The sequence below is a fragment of the Athene noctua genome, chromosome 2, assembly GCF_965140245.1.
Source record: "Athene noctua chromosome 2, bAthNoc1.hap1.1, whole genome shotgun sequence".
In the NCBI taxonomy this organism is placed as follows: Eukaryota; Metazoa; Chordata; class Aves; order Strigiformes; family Strigidae; genus Athene; species Athene noctua.
The window spans coordinates 21,382,573-21,406,079 of NC_134038.1; the positions used below are offsets into that span (position 1 = coordinate 21,382,573).

Below are 23,507 nucleotides of genomic sequence, written 5' to 3' on the forward strand. Positions count from 1 at the left end.
AGGGTAACAATTAAATGCTAAGCAGCCTTCCTCTTAACTCTGTGCTTCCTTATTTTTAAAACATTTTCTCCATTAAAAGAAATTGCATATGTGCCTGCACTGAGAATGGAATCTATTCATTTAAGAGATTAACTGGTTAAATTTTGTAATAATAATTACTGCTATTAGTAGACTAGAAAATCTTCAGGTCACGATCAAGCTCTGGAAGATATATTAAAGTACAAAAGTGTATATATAATTTTATGAATAACACTATGAAGGCAAAATGACTATATTCATATGGGGTATTGCTAGTCCAGGGAAAGGACTAGCAATTAGAAAGTTAACAGTTAGAAATTAACTTCTCTATGTGTTCCAATGAGAAAGACTACTTCCATTATAACCTCTTCCCTAGGCTAGCCCAGAATGTCTTTTATTTGAAGCAAGGCTCCTCAGCTCCAGTGCCTCTGCACAAACAGTTCAGGGACCTGTATCCCTCCTACATATTATGAAAGTTTGTACTAGGTCAAAGCAGATGTTCATCTAGACAAAACCTTTGTCTCAAACAACTCCATTAATAGAAAGAGTACCTCCCCCAGGATATCCTTCCAGACTCCAGCAAACAGGCTGGAGACTCAGGTCTCCTGGCTTGCAGGTTTTCTGAGTCAGATGATGCAACTTTTTTAGCTCTTATTTTTCTTGGTTTGTCCTTAATTACTCCTCATCTAAACTTCTGATATAGATGACATCCTGTCTTGACAGGCTGTGGTTTAACTATGCACTGTGTTCATTTTAGCATTCAGTAGCCACAGTAGATTATTTTAATGACTTGTAAGAGTGGCATAATGAGAAACAGTGCACAACTACTAGCTGCTTACATCAGCTTCTGCTGTTCAAAGAGCCCTACAGATATGGGAAGAACAACTAGACACTGTCATAAAACTATCTTTACTTTGAAAATCTTAGTTGATGGAACCATAGATGGCATCAGTGGGGACACAATCCTGAACAGCTTGGGATGAACTAACTGACTGCTTCTATGAGCACTGATGCAGATAAAAATCAAGATAAGACTGGGCAGGGCATCCTCTCTGAGTAAACATTGTGTGAGAAGAAAAGAAAGCTGTTGTATGAAATGCTGCTTCCAAAAGTGAGACCTTGTTTTGAGCAGTTCATCTTTAAGCCTACAGCTGGTCAAATGTGTTTACCTAAAATGAAGACTGGAATATTTCACTGACTCATTAACAATGAAATGGTGTTCTATTAGGATGCTAAATTCTGCTATATTGTTGAATATGCCATATTTCAGGTGACATAAAAAGTCTCTATAATTCTTTACCACTTGAAATCTTTGAAGATTTAAAGGATTACTTTGGGGAAGAAAATCACTAGTTTTCTACCTCAGACCAAAGCTTCCACTGTGATTACAGTGTGTGGCTTCTGTGCTGTGCAAAATAGTTGTGGGCAAAGAATCTACAAAGTGGTTAGTACCTCCATAATATCAAACCAAGGCAAGCAAGGCCTAAAGGTCGATAAGTGTAGGTATGTCCTGCATTAGGCATTTCTATGCTCTGCCCCAGGGGAGGACAGACAGCAGATGAGTTGAAATAAATTAAACAAACTGAAAAATACCACTATGATTTATATTCTCAACTATGTTATGAACACATTCTTCACTATCAAGGCTGTCCAATTAATAAAGCTGTGAATTACAGTGTGGCGGTGGCTAATAAAATAGCTTGCTGCACTGTGAGGAATACCAGATTGTTGTTAAAATATACTGTGTCTATTCTTCTAGAATCACATGCAATAAGGGGATAATACCTGTCATTTGAGCAGTATTGTATGGCTTTTTTCAGGTGACTTATGATTAATAAAAGACTTAGTTGAAATGCCTATAGCAAATTAATGTCCAAAAAGTTATCTACTCTTGCAATCCAGAATAATTTAAATGTAAGATTTCCAGAGTCATAGGTACTTGAGTACTGAAATTAAAGAACAGGAGCATGAAAGACAAGCAAGTGCACATAATATTGTAAAACAGTTCTTGAGAGACCATGATGACAGTGCTTCTGCTGCCATGAAAGACAGAAAGATACAGGGTTTGAATTAATCCAGACTCTGAGATAACAGGGTCAGCTGAGTAGAACACAGGTTCAAGCCAGGACACATCTTTAGAGGAATGACTTGACAAAAACATGCAACTTGCTCGAATGCATCCTCCTTCAGCTTACCTGAAATGTATATTGATGCAGTCATGGCTGGCAAGTAGTTTGAAAAAACACTTCAGCCTTTGAACTGCATCTTCACTACACCATCATGTCTTGCAAAGAAAGCCTGAGTTCTGTGTACGTTTTGAAGCCAAGGGAATTAATTCATTATAAGCCTGACCCTTTTCCAGCACCTTGCTTTATTATTAGCTTTGTGTTGCATTTGGTTTTGGTTTTTTATATTAAAGCTGCACAGTTGGGCTGAAACAAGATTTATTCTTTGACAGAAAGGAATGTGAACGTGAAATGTCTTAGGACCACATTCCTCATTTTGCTTTGTTTCAGACTGTCTGCTTGTAGAAAAAAACAAATAAAAGCTATAAGAAATACCATGGCAAATAATTTGTATCCTTTATTCTATGTATTCTGTAGCAGCCTTCAACTAACTTTTCAGCAGTGGGCAACACAGGTCTTTCAATATTGCCTGGCATGACCCAAACTGACACTGCTGCAGACAGCCAGCAGACAGCATGCCAGCGAGGATTGCAAAGTCATCACTGCACTAGTCAGGCTTGGAAATGCATGTCTAATAGCAAGGACGAAGTCCTAACTTGACTGAGATCTGAAGTAGAAAGGGAAAAAATTTTTCTGCAGCTATCCTTAAATTATAGAAGTTCCAGGGGAGGTAAAACTATGCAACAGAAAAAAGAAAATCTGCAGCCTTTCAGAGGTGTGAAACCCCGAGTCCATCGCTACTGTTGTCTTCTGGCTACTAGCAGCTTCTGTGAAGTATGGTTGTGCTCTCACTTGGGTGTTAAAACAGACAGGCACCTTCACAGCAAAAGCAGTAATTTCAGAGGAGAGGCTAACATGGAATGACAATAAAGACCCAATTGTTGACAATTAATTGAGACAACCCATCCCAGGTCAAAGTTCAAGTAGGGCCAGAGGAGGTGTTACTCAGCTGCTGCTGCCTGGATCTGGAAATGCCGTGTTTGCTTGGAATATGGCTGAGCAGCACCTTGGGTTTAGATAACCCTGTTCAAACACACATTTCACACCTATTTGTGTAATCCAATTGCACTATTGCTAATAACCCATCAAAACCCCATTTGCTCCATTTGTATCTCGCTGTATTTTCCTAGAACAGATGTCGCTTAACCTGGCAACTCCAGCCATTTCTCTGCAGTCAAACCTACCGGAAAGAGGCACAACGCCCAAATCTGCCTCTCAGCATCCTGCCAGTTTCCCATCACAGTGCATTTGCTCGTTTAACTAATCCAGGAGGGACATGCATCTCCAATTGTGTGATATGACATACCTGTAGGAAGATGCTCCGACTAGCTTTTGAACTTGCGCTTTATTTCTCTTTCCATTCTCTGCATATAACTGCAAAGTTTTCTACTTCATCTTAGAAACAGCCTAACAGATGGCTCCAGCTTTTACCTCCTCCTGACTAGCTAGTGTCCTGCACTCACTCCCCAGCAGTACCTTTTGGGTCACTTTGAAGAGATTCTTACCATTTCCCTCAAGAAGAAAATATGGTCAGGTGGTTGGGTCTTTGTGCATTGACCACCAAGTCCTCTGGGCAGTCCATACATATGGGAAGTCCTGAAATCCTGGGGCTAGTGAATTCCCTGGCAAGTCTGCTATAGATTTTAAGAGCATTAGCATTCACTATCACAAACCTATTCTGTTCCTAATACAATTCATGAACTTTTTCATGTTATAATTGCAAACTGAATTTTTGTAAAGCAGCATGGAAAAAAAAAAAACCAGCATTATTCTCTAAACAGATCTTGACAGCTCCAAAACCAAAGCATGGCTAGCAGTCCAGTCTGAAAGAAAAGGGAAAAAAAAGTATTTAAACCATTTATGGTGAAAACAAACAAGCATACAAAGCATCCCAGGGTCTGGGAATCTGTGCAATTCAGTCTTTGCAAATTTCTAAGTAAAAAGCCCTTACTGCAACAAAGATTTGGAGGAAAGCCTAGCTCACTCTTATCTACTGAATACAAAAAACTCCCTGCATCCCTTGTGACTATTGCAGAGATTTTACTACACAGTTAATAGGAAGCAAAATCATTAATTTGAAGAGTGATGCCTATTCTTCAGAGATGCATTTAGTATTTTTGAATGCCCAGAAGAGCAGGTTATGAATTTGATTTCTTTGTAGCAAGAAATGTTACTTGAACTGATGTTGACAGTCAGGATTTATTGGATTCTGGAAAAAAGTAAACTGCTTTCAGTACAGCACTGCAAAGGTCTGACAAACACAGAAGGTCTAACCCCCCCAGCATCTACGCAGAGTAGCCCCAAAACCAGTTGCTTTATTCCCCTGTGGACAGACACTGGTGTGTCTGTCCTCCGTGTCCCATTCCCATCCACCCACCCACACCCGGCCTCCACACAAATCTGCATGTGACCAGCCCTTTTTGGCTGCTGTGGCAATACAGATGGATCAGGTAGAAGGCTTGTGGTCTGCAACCAGGCTCCATTTACTGCCTGAGGCTCCTCCTGCGTGGTTTGCAGCATGAAGCAATGCCATTGAGGACTGCTGGAAAATCTTTGGTTTAATGCTCTTGAATACCACATGCTGCTCTGGTCATCCTTTCCCAAAAAGAATATAGCAGGATTAGGCTGATAAAGAAAAAAAACACCCATGATGACAATGAGTCGGTTCTTCATGGGGCAAAATAAAACAGACTGCAGCAAGGAGCCATCGGTGGGGGACAGCACAAGGACCTCTACAGCCACCAGGCATGGGAAGGTGAGCAGCAAATGAGTGTACACTGTAGGAGATTTAAGAAGCACCAAATGAAGGCAAGCAGCAAATTTGAAATAAACATAAAGAAGTGCTTCTTTGAATGGTATATAATTGCATGATGGAAATAATTGGACAGGCTAGGGGTATTGCTCAGTACAAAGAAGAATGACATGAGTAGTGCGTGAAGCATGGAGGTATTTCAACAGAGTCAAGGATTGCTGGAAGGTGAAGGAATTTCACATGGAAAGAGACACTCAATGCATGCTATGTCTCATTCAGTATCCACTACTATGTAAGTACTACACAAAATGGAATGCGACATACTTGCAATTCAAATCTGAATTGGTCATTAAGAATTGCAGAGGGAAACAAAACTAACCACCACAAAGCAACTAGAAAATAGAATACCATTAAAATCGATGTCTACCAGTAAACAAACAAACAAACAAAAACCACAGAAAAGCCCTTCAGACTGCTACTTCATGTGTTGACCGTGCAACAGATTTTTCTGATAATGCAAGATGCTTATGAGATCATCTGATGGCAGAAAACAAGAAAACCTTCACACTTTATGAAAGCATTAGGAATGAATTCACACCTACACAACCCCAAAAGAAATTCAAAGCGGCAGGTATGTATCAACAACACAACATTCAGCCCAGCTTCAGGAAAGAAAACAGTGTAGGCGCAAGAGCTATGTGCAAAAAAACCAGTTTCCTCTTTACCCCCAGCGTATGTATTTGACCATGTAGAGCAAGCATACAAAACACTCTTGTTCCTTTACACACACTACCAGAAATTACCATGAAATTAAAGACACAACAGTTGTTAATCATCAGAGTACCAGAAAGCAAGCCAAAGCCACCTTCTCTCTGCTTCCCAGTCATCCTTACAGAGGTGGTCCCAGCACATGAAGGAAAACTGACACTATCCCTCATTTTGTAAGAAAAGACAATGCCAAACCAGAAGTTTCCACCAGGCCTCAGGCAAAGAGATGAAGAGAATCTACGTGACTGAAAAACTGGTTTTGTGATGTATGGAACAGGCAACCCACACCCTTTTAAGAGGATTCATAGACAACGCTGGTACCTCGTGTTTCAAGGGCGTATCATAGAATAAAGACTTACGAAAATGAACACAAACCTTGTGATTATTCCTGGGAGCATGACAGCACTGCTACAGGTAAACCCTTGGAGGACCATTTACAGAAGACATATAGATTGATTGCTGCCAGATGACATCCATGAACTGCAAGCGGGAGAATCCAGAATCCACTTGTGGTTCAAGTGTGACAAGGCATTCTCACTGCCTGGGAGAGAAGTGTTAGTGAGTCCACGAGCAGAGGAGTCAACGTGCTCTACACACCACAGATGGGCCTGGAGATGTACATTTGCAGGAAGATGAGGCATGGTGGAAGTGGGGAGGGACGTGATGATGATGATGATGGAGAAGAAGATGGCATTGGTCACGTTAAATGCATAATGTAATTCAGATAGTCACAGCATATAAAATTCACTATTTTGTTCCTGCCTAAGCTTTTGTTAAGGATTAAGAGCTCAAGATCATATGGCTTCGCCATGGCTGTGTAATATTTTACAGCTGTTTTACATGGTGGAAATAATATGCTCTGCAGCAAGGGTGTGTGTTTTGTCAGGGATGAGAATTTCTTCATCTTTTCTTTCAGGATTTTGAGAGGGTGGGTTGCGATGCTGTACTATTTGCTGACAGTTATCTTGATTCTGGACATGTTTTAGAAAAGAAGTGTAAAGTAAATTACTATTTTGAATCTTGCTATTTTGTTAATAGCTGCTATACTGTTATTTAAATAACTCCCACTAGTTCCATTTTCACAAAAGCTCTTCCAATGCTTTATGCAAATCTACTTTAGTACAATTTGCATGGGTCTTGAAATTTCCAGCTCTGTCATATTCAGCACAGAAAAATTTTGCATAATAGTTTTAAAGTGACAATAATTTCTATTTCATTCTTATTTGTCTCATTAATGCTGTAGCATTATAATGCAACTTTATTTATAAGGATGGATTCAAACTGTCTAAACTATTTTAAGGTTGTATCATTAAGGAAAGTCTTTACTTCACCTGATTAGAAGGAGCGATTTCCCAAATCTCTTTATTATAGGCTATGAAACCAGCACTGGGATCCTATTGCCCTGAAAATTACTGTGAGATTTTCACACATCCTATATTATGCAGGACCACATCCTATATTACCATCTTCTCTTTCCCAAACTAAATTCAGAGTTTTCAAAGGCAGCTGTAGCCAGTGGTCTGGGAGCTGCGTGGCATACCCTGAGACAGATGGAATACCTCACCTACAGTGAAGCCATATAAGCTCGTAGCATTTTTCCATATAATTAACTTTGTCATAATATCAATTATTTTCTGTGCTAGCTGCAAGTAATTTATACATCAACAAAGCTGTTTTATCCATAGCTTTTAATTTAGGCAATTGCATTTACATTTCTGATTCCAACCCTAGGCTTGACTGTTTTCTGAGTTGTTTACAAGTCAGCTGCAATATCCCTGGGCACTTAATGTTCCTGAGATTGCTTCAGTATATGCAGTCATAACACGCATACATTTATGTAGTCAAATTTGGAAGCAAAAGGGCCTTTTAATTTCTCAAAGAGATGGCAGAGGATGTTGGAAGTTACAATGCTCTTACAGGACCACAGATTTGTGTGTTTTAATTCTACCATCTCAACAAATAAACATCAGCGCAGCAAGCAACTGCAGCTCAGGTTGGAAGAACATGGTGTCCTAATATGCTTCTCTTAAGGTATGAAAGTGCAAATCTGCACATTCTTCTGCCTTGCCCAGTAGCTCATGCAACTTGAAATGTACACAGTGAAACAGCTTAAAGACTTCTTTCAAAATACAAAACCAATTTATACATTATTATTATCTTGTTTCCAGAAGACATACATGGGATAAGACATTCTGATCTCATCACTGAAAATTCATTGAGTTGTAAAGGTATTTTGTGACAGGGGAAAGGATAATAAATAAACAGTGAATGAGATCCAGCCAGGAGCATCTCAGCCCAGGCAGATACAATGGCTGCAGTACTTCCAGGCAAGTGGGACCTTCCAGTCTGGCCTTCCTCCTGCACCTGGGCAGCCTGCCCTGTCACACCATGACATGCCACTGCCATGTTACACAGTGCTGTTTGGCAGTCGCAAATGTCAGTCCTGCTACCAGAGGTGCAGCAACCAAGAGAGCCTCCATCTTTAGTCTGAGCATTAGGACGTGCTGCAGAGAGTTCAAAGACCACGCTCTGTGACCTGCCACGAGACCATGGGGCTGAGGAGGGGGGTCAGTCCAGGGCAGTAGAACACACAAATCTCACAGACAATCATCCAAACTTTCCTTATGCTCCTTCCCAAATGGAGTTTCCCCACCTCTTCCTACAGACACAAAACTCACCCTCACATTGAGGTCCAAAGCGCCCCTTGAGCAAAGCTATGCGCTTCCCACTAGTTGTGGGGACTATGGGGCTGCACTGTGAAAGCCATTTATTGCTGTTTCACTTTTCTAAGAACCAGGCACAGCACATTACACAGATGTTAGAACTGAAAAAATATCTAATACCTAGAAGTCTTTGAAAGTACCCTCCTATCTTTATTGAATACAGGTCAATGACAAGCCTGGACAAGGCTAGCAACTTAAAGTCAAACAGTAACTATCTTATCCAACTAAGTTATCCAATTTGTACAAATACCATGTCTTCATACTTCTGCAATATAGGTTAGTCTTGAAATAATGATTACATAGATTTGCAACTTGTGCATAATATGTTGTGCTGTAAGTCCTCACAAGACAAAAAGCAACTGTTATAAAATGAAGCAATTAGCACCAACTCACAAAGGGCAGACTCTCGTTACAGTGAAGAGAGACAGAAGCTGTTCCCTAAGGAGACTAAAATGTCTAGCATTTCTCCTTGCTAGGAACATAAATCGGTTCTCAGATAAATCTCTGTGGAAGCACCTAACTTAGAACCATAGAACTGTAGAATTGTTTAGGTTGGAAAAGACCTTTAAGACCATCAAACCAATTAAGAGTCAAACCATTAACCTAACACTGCCAAATCCACCACTAAACCATGTCCCTAAATGCCACACATACACATCTTTTAAATACCTCCAGGGATGGTGACTCAGCCACTTCCCTGAGCAGCATGTCCCAATGCTTGACAACCCTTTCAGTGAAGAATTTTTTCCTAATATTCAGTCTAAACCTCCCCTGGCACAACTTGAGGCCATTTCCTCTTGCCCTATCACTTGTTACTTGGGAAAAAAGACCAACCCCCACCTCGCTACAGCCTCCTTTCAGTCAGTTGTAGAGAGTGATAAGATCTTGCCTGAGACTCCTTTCCTCCAGACTAAAGAACCTCAGTTCCCTCAGCCGCTCCTCATAAGACTTATTCTGTAGACCCTTCATCAGCTTCGTTGCCCTTCCTTGGACACACTCCAGCACCTCAATGTCCTTCTTGTAGTGAGGGGCTCAAAACTGAACACAGTATTTGAGGTGCGACCTCACCAGTGCTGAGTACGGGGGGCAAGTCAAAGGAAAGTTAGAAATGACGCAAAATGAGAAATCTTTCATCATTATAGCCAAAGGAGAATTGTGGTTTTGCCTTTCAACTCATGACTAATTCAAATATTTTGAATACTAATTATAATTCTAGCATTTTAATGAAATGTGCAGAAAATGTCTAGATTGTATAAAATGAGCTTTATATTGGTTAAATTTTTTTATTACTATTTGATATATATACCACACCCTCCACTGAAAACATGTTCATCCAAGCTACTTTCTCCTGAGGGAGTTTCACTGGGTGTTAGCCATACAGGTTTGAAAAAGTGATTGTCTTGTTCTTTTTCTATTTCTGATTCATATATTGGGTTAACCAAGGTTATATCAGATGAGAAAGAAGCATCTTCAAAGATCCAGGAATATTTTGTACTTAAACAAGACAAAATTATCCTCCTACCCTTCTGGCAGGAGACTTTCCTGCTCTAAGTATTCAGTTCTGACTAATCCCGACCAGCTTTCTCTTTTCATCCGGAGTCAGTAACATGGCAAAGCAGTTACCAGCATTTCCTCCCGAGCTCCAAGAACAGCCCAGAGGGCTCACTGGGGATGCCAGCCCATACTCTATTCACTTGGACGCTGCAGCCACACAGTAGATAGAGATCCAGAGCCTTGTTAAGGTCCCATCAGATGCAATTAGAAAATGGGAAGTCTGATAATTGTACTTATTGAAAAAATGCTATCTCAGGCATATATGCTTTCATGTCTTGTCACCCCTAAAAGTAAGCAAAGCCACTTTATAAGCTGATTAATAACAGGTGTACTAAGAGAATCTATATATAAAGGAGAAACATGCATCTGAACAGATAGGTTGTGAAATAGTGCCTACTTATTCAACAAACGGAAAACCCACACAACTATTTTGTTTCTCAGTTCTGTGCTAGTAGGAGGAACATTTTTAACAACTTTATACTTTGTGCCCACAAGAGTGTAAAGGTTGTAAAGACATTTCTTTACATCTTCACTCTCCAAGCACAGCCCACAACTGCTGATGATACTTGGTTGCAGAAGGGACCATGCACCAGGGGAAGCCCTTTTAGACAGAGCAGCAGGAGCCGCAGAAGATACAAGAGCTACAGGAGCCACAGGAGTGAGAACCAGGGCAAGAGCATCCCCAAGAGAGAATAAAGTGGTTCAGGCAAGCACAGAGATTATGTTCAACCTAAACCCAAGCAAATGTATTCTGGGGACAACAAACTGTAGTAGAAGAAAGGAAAAAGAAAACCCTTCAAGAACATGAAAGATTTTTATATTATGAGAATGTTTGAGACTTCAACAGTAATTTCAACATCCCCTAACTGTGGGGACAGAAAATAAATGTGATGTGATCACACTGAAAATTCCCACTCTCAGTAAGTTCTAGGTCTGCAGAGCTGTAAGCAGGAGGCACTGCTGGTATCTATCCTACACTAAGCATATATTTTTATTTGGATATTGGCTTGCAATGGACAATGCCTACAAACTTCATTAGGGCTGTGAAAGCTCTCCATTCCCATCAGTACAGTTTTCTCCTCATCTTAGCTTTTGTTTTAAACTAAGAATTACGATAGCCAATTTCTCTTTTCAAGTTTCCTTACAAATGAAATTCCCTCTTGCCTCTTAAGACGACTTAGTCCTGGGTCCTTTCAGGTCCTCCTCTGTAATCCTGTTTTCTGCTTCCATTATCAAGCCCTTTGTTTTGATGACCCAATGACCAAAGCATATCGGTGGCTGCTGGAAGCCACTGGAGATTTAGATAGCAGATTTCCACCATTTAAAAATACCTGTCTTTAATAAAAGTGTCACCATTCATTTTGATTTCTCCCATTTATGGAACGTAAAGGCACTTATAGACTACACGAAATGTTGCTACCACCAGATGTCCTGCTGGACAAGGCAGCAAGTGCCTGAACACTGTGTCTGTGAGCAGTATCAGGGCTGTGGGCTGCCAGGGGTGGCACAGGTGTCCCTGTGGCCTGAGCTTCAAGCTGACGGGGTGGTCATTCCATTTACAACTGTGACAGACAAAATAAATACGGAGTCCAGTACTTACATAGTTCAGATTTATATAAAGACGTAGGACTCTAAAAAAGTATATGCTTAAAAAGGTCCACACATTTTTTAATATTTGAATAACAGAAGATAGTTTTCAGTCTTCCTAGCATAAAAATATATACCCTGTTTCTACAGCACATAGCTAAATGTTAACGTTAGGAAAGGAAATTGCGTAAAAAAGGAAGAGACTGTCTTATTTTATATCCATAGCAATGGTATCGATAAATATTGGGAAAAAAAATTGAAGTATAGCAAAGTTCATTTTGTTAGGTACAGACTGAAGGCTTCATTTTTAATTTGTGTGTTTAATAAACCCACCTTGACATCAAGTACTGCAGTTATCAAGTTTGTCAGTATTTACTCAGAAGCTGAACTTTCTTCTGACAAGTGTTGCCAGTCAATTAAATTAAAATAGAGCACAGCACAATGAAGTGTGTTACTGCTCGGTCTTTAATAAGCCAGCTGTGTATTTCTGAGTCTCTACCAGCTTCCTGACAGGTGCCCTGATTCAGTGGTGTCCTTGGGTCCCTGCTTGACGCTGAGACCACCAGCAAGGTAGCTCAGCTGTCTCCATCCTAGGAAGGAGGTGACCATTAATGCACAGCATGGCTTATCGAAGGATATCATCCAACTTTTTTTTTTTTTTTACAACCTGAATGTGAATAGTAAACAGAAAGATCAGATTTGCAGGAGTTAAGGTACCTGGACTCTTTTCAGCATCCTAGTATGACAGAACCATATTTCTTGAAGCAGCTGTGGAGGCAGGTCACAGCTTGCCAAAGACCAGTTGGATCAGTAGGCACATGTGCATGCTGAGATTCAAGAGTAGATACCTAACATCCTTCTGTAGAGTTATCTACCAAGCCACTACATCATAAAACCACTTAAATATCAGAACTCTTTATTTATGTTGCAGAGCATCTAGAAGCCTTGTACGAAACTGCATTAATAAACATGAAGCAGTTGATGCCTGAGAGTGCCCAGGATGGTACAAGCCTGTTCAGATACTTGCCTTAAGGCTTAGCTTCCTGTAAGCAAAACATTCCTGCACAACACCAAAGCAAAACGATTGCTCTCAACTTTTTCCTCACTTCCTTTCAGGATGCATCTTGCATCTGTGCTCCTGTGCTTGAATGAACTCTTGGGTCAGTGGTGGTTGAGCTGTTGTGTCTTCAGTAATGGTACTCTGTCATGGGCATGAGGAGGATTTTTGGTACCATGGCTCCTGGCTCTGCACACTTCAGTAAGCAAAGGTGTTTTATTCTTTTCTTCTCAAAGGTTTACAGATGAGCTGCTGGACTTTTAGGAACAGTTACTGCTACAACCTTGGTGAATCGAGCAGGGAGGAATGTGCTCCCAGCAAAACATTAAGATAGTAAGAAGGGCAGTCCTCACAAACGCTGCAGTGACATTGCAACAGTATGAAAGAGATAATGTAAATTTAATCCACAGATTTGGTATCTTCTTAACCTTTCAGCTGCAGATGGGGGGAGACACTGGGGGAGAGGAGGGAAGAACAGGAAGGCAGGGGAAGACTAGCAGCACTCCTAGGCAGCCACCTACACTTCTGCAGCGGCAGAAATGGCTGTCAGCCTCCGCTGCTCGGGCTGCAGCTCACGCTCAGATACACTATGAAGAGCATCGCCACCACTTAAGTCTCTTCCCTTCTGCAGGTGGGACTTACAGGCAGCACATACTGAGATTCAAGAAGACAACCTAAAACCATAATTCAGTTTCATGTTGAAGTAAAGACATGTCCTCACCAGCAGAAAAGGATTACCTTTCCTTTGAACCACTGTTTAGATTTATGCCTGTAACAAGCAACAATCTTCTCCTATTTTTTTTTTTTTCCATTCACAATGACATAAAATAGAGTTGGACAAACAGAAACAAGATTGTAGAACACAGCTGCCCTGCAGGGGTTTTTATTACTATTTTTAAATCAATAAGCCCAGAGAGCAGAATTCTGTAAGCACTGCAGCTATATCCACTTCCAGACGCTAGCAATCTATGGGCGTCATAGTAAATGACATTATTTAAAGAAGAATCCAATCAAAAAGTACTATACTGTGGCTTCCCAAAGCACAGTGAGCCTTTTTTCCCCCTTAGTCCAGAATAAAGAGCACCTCAAGGCTGGTCTGGCATTGCCAGGTTAAGATCCCCACAATCAGACATAAGCCTTGACAGGCAGCTGAACAGAGAAGGTACATGAGACAAGGAGCTAGAGCCTGACAGTATGAAAAAGAGAAACCAAGAAGAGATTTAAACACAGTTGGAAGTGATCAGAACCAGAGCCCAGAAGACAAATGAAGCCACAGCATGTTAAGTGAGGCAAGCGAGTTTGGAAACATTTATGTATTTAGCTCAGCTCCAAGGCAGAACTGTTAAACAACCACCTGATCAGAATTTGTAAGAAAACAACATACAAGCTAAAACATGGATGCTGCATTTAGATGCATGCAATAAAACTGTCAAGATTTTAGGAGTCCTATCATATAAATCAGAGGCTTTGCGTCTAAATGCAAAATAAGAATAAGTAAAGCACATTTTGTTTTCAGGAAGTTTTGGCAGGATTTCAAGATGTATTTAACTGATCTCACAGTATGTGGTTTTTTTCCTTGGCTAATCTTCTTTGAAAAGTAACTATTAGGAAATCAAAATATTATGGCTAAGTCTTGCTAATTGCTCTTATGAACAGAAAGGTAAAACCTCTCACTCACACGTGAAAAACATGAGGAAGAATTTTGGAACATAAATCAGCAGAAAAAAAAGACTGGATCCTATTCCCTCCATAGCCCTCTGCATTTATCTATACTTAGTTCAGATCCCCGTATATTTGGGGATGCTTCTTATCATATTAGTTGCCTGCAAAAAACACTTATTAAAACCCCTGTAAGTCTTTACAGCAAACTCAAAAGAATGGAAAAGGGAAATCCATAAAATTCCTTACTCTCCTGCCCATCCACACTGGACACAGGCACTGCTTGGCACCTGCCTTCACTGAGCACAGACGGGAAAGGGCCAGCAGGCACCCCATGCTCCTGCCTGTGGCAGAGGTGTACGAACGGCTCTGCTCCAGTGCCATGTGCCAGAGTCCTCTCCTTGAAACCCTGGCAGCATAAATACCTGTGACTAGCCACTTCAGCAGCGTTTTAAAGCTCCAGTGTTTCATGCAATCAAGATTTTCACTTTCAGAATAGTTTAGGCTCAAAACACAGGCTACCCACCAAAATCTTTTGACTGGAACCAGGAAATTCTTATGCTTTCAAAATTTTGTCTGAAAGAGTATTTTCCTCTAGAAAAATCCATGTTTTTGGTAAATGAAATCCAGATTGAACTGACTTAGTTTGGCTGTAAGATTAAGGTTGGGTATTTTAATAGAAATATTTTAGAGCAACACAAAGATTCATTTGGAGATACCTAAGATCAGACAGAAAACTTGTTCCTATTATGGAACAGGAGCATGAATTACATACACCAGTCCAGTGTCAGATCATTACAGTCACCTCCTGCAGATCCAGTCTCACAGCTTTTCCAAGATAATTGGGTGCCCAAATGACAAATATTTAGAACACTGTAGTACTCATAATTTATGTGAACAAAATACAGAGTTCCTTGACCTTCCATTCCATTTATTTTGCAGTATATACTGCAGGAAAAAAATGGTTTGGGATTCAGTAATTCATAAAAGTACACATATTCTGAGAATATAAAGCTTTTAATGTTAATATGGTAAAAATTAGTCATCGCTCCTATAAAAAAAAATAGGTCATGTAACAAACAAGTGGAGAAAGGGTAGACACAGTATTTTTTTATGTATGAGAACTGACCTCTTCATCTGTGCTGCAGCTACTGCATTTCATCTTTACAGAGTGCTGAGAAACCAAGAAGTTATATAACTTAATAAAAAGCTGGTAGGGCCAGTGTCATCTTAAATCTCACTGTGTGAAAATCAATTACAAGATGTGAAAAGAAAAAAAAAAAACCTCTTCAGGAACCAAAATCTCCATCCCATAATATATCCCCATATATATGTATATTTTTCAATAACAATGAGCAACAAAACTTTAAAGAAAAGAGAGTGTGGGAGGTAAGTGAAAGGACAGGCAGAGCAGAGAAGGAACAGCATAATCACAGATCATTTCAGGGTGCTGTTATGATGAAGTAAAAAGACAAATTATTTTGATGACATAATTTTGATTCTGTTTATGATAAATAGCAAATAAGTAAAATAATAATGACTTCAAACATGGAGTTTACTTGGAATAAGAAATCCAAACAATTCCTGCATATCTTTGTAGGAAAGTATATGCTTTTTTAACGTGGAAACACAACACAGTCCTACTTAGATCAGTCTGCACTTTTCTAAGGGAAAACAGTCCCATCAAAAAAATTGAAAGCTATCTTTGATTGAAAGCAGGTTAGGCCAAGTCAAGAGAGCTGTTTTATTCTCCAGTTGTCTCAGAGACAATGATACTGGCTCAGGAGCCATAAAAGAATCTCTACAATTCACAAATATTGATCTATTTTTAACCCCTCCATTGACCATTCTGGCATTTTGTCCACTCAGACATTGGCTACCTGGAAAAAAAGATCTGGCAATTCTCATTTGATTAATTTACAAGTGGAGTGAACTTCTACACAAGGAAATCAAAAGACGACATTTTCTGTAAAATGGGTATAATGCAAGAAAAAGGAGAAAATGCAAAATATGGCCAAAGCACATGAAAAGAGAATTCACTGAACCAAATTAAAATGACAGTGTTGCATAAACAGGAATTCAGAGTGGTTGACACATTTTACCTGAAGAAAATAACAGAATAAAATCACAGAATGGTTTGGGTTACAAGGGTCTTTTAAAGACCACCTAGTCTAACCCTCCTGCCATTGGCAGGGAAATCTCTAACTAGACCAGGTTGCTCAAAGCCCCGTCCCAACTGACCTTGAACACATCCAAGGATGGGTCATCCACAACTTCTCTGGGCAACCTGTTCCAGTGTCTCACCACCTAAAAAATTTCTTCCTTATGTGCAACCTAAACCCACCCAAAACCATTGCCCCTTGTCCTGTCACTACAGGCCTCTCTAAATATCCATCTTTCTCATAAGCCCCCTTTATATACAGAAAGGCTCCAATAAGGTCTCCTCGGAGCCTTCTCCTCTCCAGGCAGAACAAACCCAACTCTCTCAGACTTTCTTCATAGGAGAGGTGTTCCAGCCCTCTGACTGTTCTCATGGCCCTACTGCTCTAACCGGTCCACGTCTTGAACTGGGGACCCATGCTGCAACATTTGCACCTCTTCTATGGTCTAATCAAGCTTAAATTCCTCCCAGCACAAATAATTTCAACAGGGCAGGGAAGTACCGAACAGAGAAAAACCTAAAATAGAGAGGGAGCTTGTGAAGCTGTAAGTTACAGAGTTGAATCTGTTCCGATCAGCCACCTGTATTAAAAGGACTTGAATTCAAGAAGGATCATTGGGGCTTGGGTATCAAAAATCTGCCTCTGTGCCTTTTTTGAGGGGAGAAGAAGGGTATGCCTCTATGTAACATGACCAAGGTTAAATACACTGTTCACATCAAAACCTGATCTTTAGCTCCAGTGAATCACCAAACTGCTCTATAAATGGGGAAACTACACCTCTTCCAGCACCTTTTAAAAGAAAGTACCAGATACTGTGTTTTTGTGAGGTGTTGCTGCCCATCCATTAAACAGCTACTGAAGATGTCCACCAGAACAAGGTCTTCACATGCTTAAGCACAGAACTCCATCTGGATCTAGTCCTGTGCGCAAAGGTGAGAGCTGCACAACCGCATGGAGACAAAAAAAGGCACCATTGTCCACACACAGAGAAGGAAAACTTGCCATTAAGGATAATGTCAAAAATTAAAACTCTTGCTTGATAATCAGCATCAGTAAACTACAAGTATTTTAGTCAGCTGGTCTGTTATCAAATCAAGCCTGAGGCTCCTGAGCACAGCAAGATGGTGAAACATGTACTTGCCCTAACTGCACAATGCTGTCCTACAGGAAATAAAGAGCAGTCTCATTTACCAATAATCTTTGTGTGATCAGGTCAGCTGCCAGCTGAACCTGGAATCTGCTAAACTTGCTTTCACAAGAGTATTTTTTACTATCTGCATTATATTTAATATATTTTAGAAGCATAAAGATAAAGAAATGTTTACTGCATTTTGTTCAGCCATTTCAGGATTTCCCACCACTCAAACAGCAGCAGCAGAATTTTAATGACTGGAAAACTGCAGCAGTGCTGTAAAATAAAACTGTAATGCAGCATAGCACTACTTCTGGGGGTTTCCTTCACTGTAACTCTAATGTTCTAAATCTGCTACAGTGCCAGTACAGATTTCTTCTGAAATACAGCTTCTAGCAAAAAATAATTTAAAATAAATAAATAAATAAATAAAGGCTCTTTTTATTCAAGTTCTGTAGTTACAATACCTGGGAAAGATGTAACCAAAATCATAATTCCCAAATAGCTCCCACTGCCACCTGAAGATATGATTTCTTTACTTCCTTTTTTTACTAAAATGCCTTTGCATTTTACAATAGCCACATGTTCACTGTACCCTCCTGACAAAGATGCCTTCTGGGTAGCAATTAAATGTATAATTGAGATCTTCAAGACATTAGAAAGCAAATTCAGTGTCTTTTTGAATGGCTGCAGGGAATAAGATAACACAAATCAACTTTACGCCAAGATACACTTTTGCACAAATACGTTCAATACGCATCACAGAACCCCTCGTAAGCCCGAGGGGCTTCTTCTTCCACAAATAATGCTTCCAAGGTTTTCAGAGAAGGAATTTTCAAAGCTGTTAAGATGAAGTCTGCACCTGTACTGTGGATAAGATCATCAGTCAAACATTAAGATTTTAAACTTTTCATTGATGGTAGATATTTGAGGCTAGATGTGTAGAGATCTGTGTTCATCCAAAGAAGACTTGACTTTCTCGTCTCATTTTGTTCACTAGTCATTAGTGGAGCTGGATTGATTCTCCTTGGAGACTCATTCTCCCAATTTACAATTTAAGGCTTGTCACAGGAAATTGGCAGGAAGCACTTTATCGATATTGCTACCTTTTACAGTTGATATTCTCATTTATTCATCAGCTCTTGAGTTCACCACTCACACAGAGGAACAGATTATTTAGACACTTGCCACTGTGTCTCACTGGGGGTTACAGGGCTAAAACTTCAAGATGCTGCTTCCAGCTTTTGTCAGAGCACTGCAGAATTGCAAAAAACCAACAGTCCTGTATTTTATCACTTCTTCCTATCACTAAGTGCCCAAAAAGTTTCCAAAGACAATATTAACTCACTACGGCTCTTTTCATCTCCCTACCTTCATACAAATGACCCATGACTCAGGATTTAAAATTAAGCTCAGCAGACAGTAAGGGCTGTCTTTCATCTGTCTGACCCAGTAAAACCACAGCAAGTCTCCTGCTGCCCATACTTAGCTGCCTTCTGATTCCTCCTTCTCCCATCAAGCAAACAGCACTACTCTGAAGATCCCCCCCATCTTAATCTCCTTGTTCCTCTCTAATACTTCCCCATTCATATTGCTCCACTTCCTCCATGATTACAGGACTAAAGGAGCACATAAGAAAAGCTCAGATAAGAAAATTCATGGAACTGAGCTAAGCCACTTCAATACTATTATTACATGGACTCTTCTCTGTGGGAGGGATTTTTTTTTTATTTTTTTCAAAGAATAAAAGATGGATGGAGAAATAATAAAAGCAATCAGATTTTGGAAAGCTGCCAAGATCAGAAATGTCAGGAGAACTACTGCAGATGTAGTAGCCTGTGCATTTCAATCAGGAATACAAATAATGGCTACAAAATCCATTTAAACTGGCTGCACACAACACTCCAAAAAGAAATTAGTTATTTTTTGTTTCTTAGACATTTATCCTGGCAGCAGTTTGAAATTACCACCTCCAACAGAGGCCTTCACTCAGGAGGGCAGGCTTTATGACAAAAGGTGTGCCAAACAGAGTTGAGCCTTGTCATTTCAACGTCTCTCCCTCTTTCCCACCCCATTCTGGGAGTCCCATGACTTCTGCATCCTCAATTCCTCCCTTCTCGTTCTTTCCCTCCTCCCTTTTTTATTTCTTCTCTTGGAAGGCAATGAACTTCAGGACATGGATACCCATTTAGTCCCTCTTGAGATTTAGGGCTCCTTTTACCTCTAGGAGGGATTTTTCTGGTTGCACTCCTGGTAATCCAGATTAAAGTACCCCCACCTGCATCTGCTCTGTTCTGCTGGAGCAAAGAAAGGAAAAGGGAGACAGGGTGCCATCAGCATGGAGGGCAAAGCAGGACCCAATGAGCAGATTAAATATTCCTGGAGACTGAGGTGTTATATACAAAAAAAGAGTAAATGATTAATGGTGTCTGCACGCTTTAGTTTCTGATGTATGACCACCTCATTCAGGCTATCTGAAAAACTGGGACTGAGAAAACCAAGTCTATATGGGACAGACTTTCCATTGCCATTTTGAAAGATCTACAATTATACAGGGAAATCTCAAAAGTGAACAATCATTGAACAGCAACAGAATACAAGAGACACAATTAATAAGGCAATGCCCTCTCATTCCTCCCACTTCCCTCCCAAGATTTCCTAAAGGGTGAAGCCAAATAAACATCTGTATGATTTCAGCCTGGAAGATGCTGTGCTTCATGCTAGACCAACGCCCACTGAAATATCAGTCCTGCAAGCCCCTCACTGCAGACATACCCCTGGGTTGTCTAGAGCCCCAAAAAGGTCAACACAGACACCTGGCTGCATGTAGCATCTACGTGATCACTGTCTGTTTGGGGGGTTTTTGCTGGTGATTTTTTTCCCCACAATTGTCTTTAAATCAAAAGGTATCCCCTCTGTAAGCCAACTGGAATTCTTTTACTAATTACAGAATCACAGAATTATCTAGGTTGGAAAAGACCTTGAAGATCATCCAGTCCAACCATTGACCTAACACTGACAGTTCCCAACTACACCATATCCCTCAGCGCTATGTCAACCCGACTCTTAAACACCTCCAGGGATGGGGACTCCACCACTGCCCTGGGCAGCCCATTCCAACCCCTAACAACCCGTTCTGTAAAGAAATGCTTCCTAATATCCAGTCTAAACCTTCCCTGGTGCAACTTGAGGCCATTCCCTCTTGTCCTATCGCTTGTTACTTGGTTAAAGAGGCTCATCCCCAGCTCTCTGCAACCTCCTCTCAGGCAGCTGTAGAGGGCGATGAGGTCTCCCCTCAGCCTCCTCTTCTCCAGACTAAACACCCCCAGTTCCCTCAGCCGCTCCCCGTACAACCTGTGCTCCAGACCCTGCACCAGCTTCGTTGCCCTTCTCTGGACACGCTCGAGTCACTCAATGTCCTTTTTGTAGTGAGGGGCCCAAAACTGAACACAGGAATCGAGGGGCGGCCTCACCAGTGCCGAGTCCAGGGGTCAGATCCCTTCCCTGTCCCTGCTGGCCACGCTATTGCTGACACAAGCCAGGATGCCATTGGCCTTCTTGGCCCCCTGGGCACACTGCTGGCTCCTGTTCAGCCGGCTGTCAATCAACATCCCCAGGTCCCTCTCTGACTGGCAGCTCTCCAGCCACTCCTCCCCAAACCTGTAGCTGCTTATGAGAAAATTAGAGAGCTTTAATACAAAAGCATAAAGAAGCACCTTTGTCAGTCAGGATGCTGTAACCAGCCTTAAAGCAAAAGGCCCACTCCATTCAGAACTGTGAGTACTTTCAGATGTCATGTACCAACAGAAAAAGCTGTTTTTAACATATTCCTGTACTCAGCAAAACAGGGCCTGCATTAAGAAATGACAGCAGCTTTCAAAAATCCTTTTTTCATGGAGTCACTCTAATACCAGGAACCTTCAGCAAAACAGTCTAAGTGACTTTCTCAGCAGCTACTTGCCGTGACAGTGATGTCAGCCATCTCTCAGGTCAGTTCCTGTCTTTCATAATGAGACATTATCTCTTATCACTCCAGAGTTATTGGTGTCTTCACAACTGCCAAATCAGGAAAGTGTTTAATCGGTGCTATGATCTAAAATGCCTGCTTACTATATAACTGTATGTTTTAGGAATGGGTATCAATTCGGTTCTTAAATTAATAAAAGAGAAGGCTGAACATTGCATCCTCCAGGTGCAAGTCTCTTGACCTTTACCCTGTGAACCAAGACTGTTGAAGAGGCCACGTTGCCACTGTCATAGCCAACTCCCTTCATAAAAGCTGTTAAGTTCATCAAGGAACTACATTAAGGGTTTGGTTTTGTTTTCTTTTACCCCTAGACACTCCATGGAGTCGGAACGCCTTAGATAATTGCTTTTCCCTACCTCTCATCCCATCTTCTGACCCTCCTATCAAATGAGCCACACAGGATAGGCTGGAATGACAACTCTTGGAGGCAGTTAGCTTCCCTCACCACAAGCCATCTCAGTTCTGCTTCAGTGACTCATCCAGGGCAATCACATAAACAGGAATTCTCCAGCTTTTCTACAAGTCACATTTTATTTTTCATGCACTTCATTTTCACCATCAGTTGTTGAGCATGCTAGCTCTTAGAGCCAGCTTGACACATGAGATGTGAGAAGACAGTGAACCACAGAACTCATCAGGGATAACAGGATTGCAAAACTGCAGTTTGAAAGAAACCTTGCAAAGGAATCACTGCCTTATAGACCCCATGAATCACAATTTGCAGTTTTAGAGAACAACAGGGGTTTAATCCTGTTGGAAATTGGGAAACTGCAATATGTCTCTTTTTCTGGTCATAGGTAAGTTAGAAACACTGAAGGTCAATTCTGGAAGAGGCATACATCCCTAATTTCCCAGAAGAAAACCAGTTTGAGAAATAAATATTTCTTGCATTGACATTAACTATAAATAGCACAGGGAAGAAAAGCAATACTAGGGCTGTTAGTGAGCATCTCTGAAGTTCAGAAAGCAGGTGGCTAAAAGTGACATTTGGAAGCAGATAGGCAATTTATTCCCATTTAGCTGTCATTTACAGGAAGAGGGAATATAAACTAATTTTATTTTTTACCCCATAAAATGATGTATGATTGACAACACCTAAACTTGTTATGTTTAATATCATGTAAGAGTGATCCATCCTTGTGACAACTGTCTTTTAAAGCAAAGCTCTAAAACAAAAAAAAGGAGGGCATTTATGTTCCTATTTGATTCCCAGCTCCTGTAATAAAATTAATGTTCCAAAGGATGTAACAGCAAAATTCAGTGATTATTTTAATTGTTTTGGCTTCTTACCTGCATCTTGAAATAAAGTTTTCAGCTGGGAACCGGCCAATCCATAGTCTAAATTTTTCTTCAAGAAATGGCATCTAAGGGACATATACTGTACTTCAAAAGAGTTTTAAAAGTTGGACATTAAATTTAGGAACTGATATCACCGTGACCTTAGGTTTCATCATTTTTCGTTACTAAAACAGCACTGATTGTTAAGTTCACCTTCAAAACGAACCAAAACACATTATGCAGCCCATGGTGTTAACATCTATGCTATTATAAAAGATTATTAATGCAGTTTTGTTCTTCTCTAATTGTTTCTTTCTTCCTGTCCTTTCAAGGAGAATACATAGACAGCCTTATAACTAATACAGGCCCTGTCCATTGCTCTCCTTCACTTCCAGCTCAAAATCTGTCAGATCAAATTTCTCCATCTTGCAATTTATGAAACAGAAGCGCATCTTCAGAAAGACTCATTTCCTTAAGTAAGTGAGTTACTAACATCCTTCTTTGTATTACACAAAGGACTTTACAAAAAAAAAAAAAAAGTACCCAAATAAGAAATAACTAATAAAAAAAAAATATTTAGAACACTCATGCTATATTTTCACCT

The 23,507-nt window shown here is 40.5% G+C and overlaps 1 protein-coding gene across 7 annotated transcripts in view; it reads right to left on the bottom strand.

Annotated features, from left to right (window-relative positions):
* OXR1 (oxidation resistance 1) overlaps positions 1-23,507 on the bottom strand; it is a 291,991-nt gene that overhangs the window by 143,150 nt on the left and 125,334 nt on the right. For 4 of the 7 annotated variants that reach the window (XM_074898543.1, XM_074898536.1, XM_074898540.1 and 1 more), the window contains exon 3: positions 6,100-6,265. The exons of the other annotated variants lie outside the window; for them this stretch is intronic. In XM_074898543.1, the coding sequence (XP_074754644.1) occupies positions 6,100-6,158 (59 nt within the window). In that variant the 5' untranslated portion in view covers positions 6,159-6,265. The remainder of the gene's footprint in view (positions 1-6,099; positions 6,266-23,507) is intronic. 7 annotated transcript variants of the gene reach the window in all.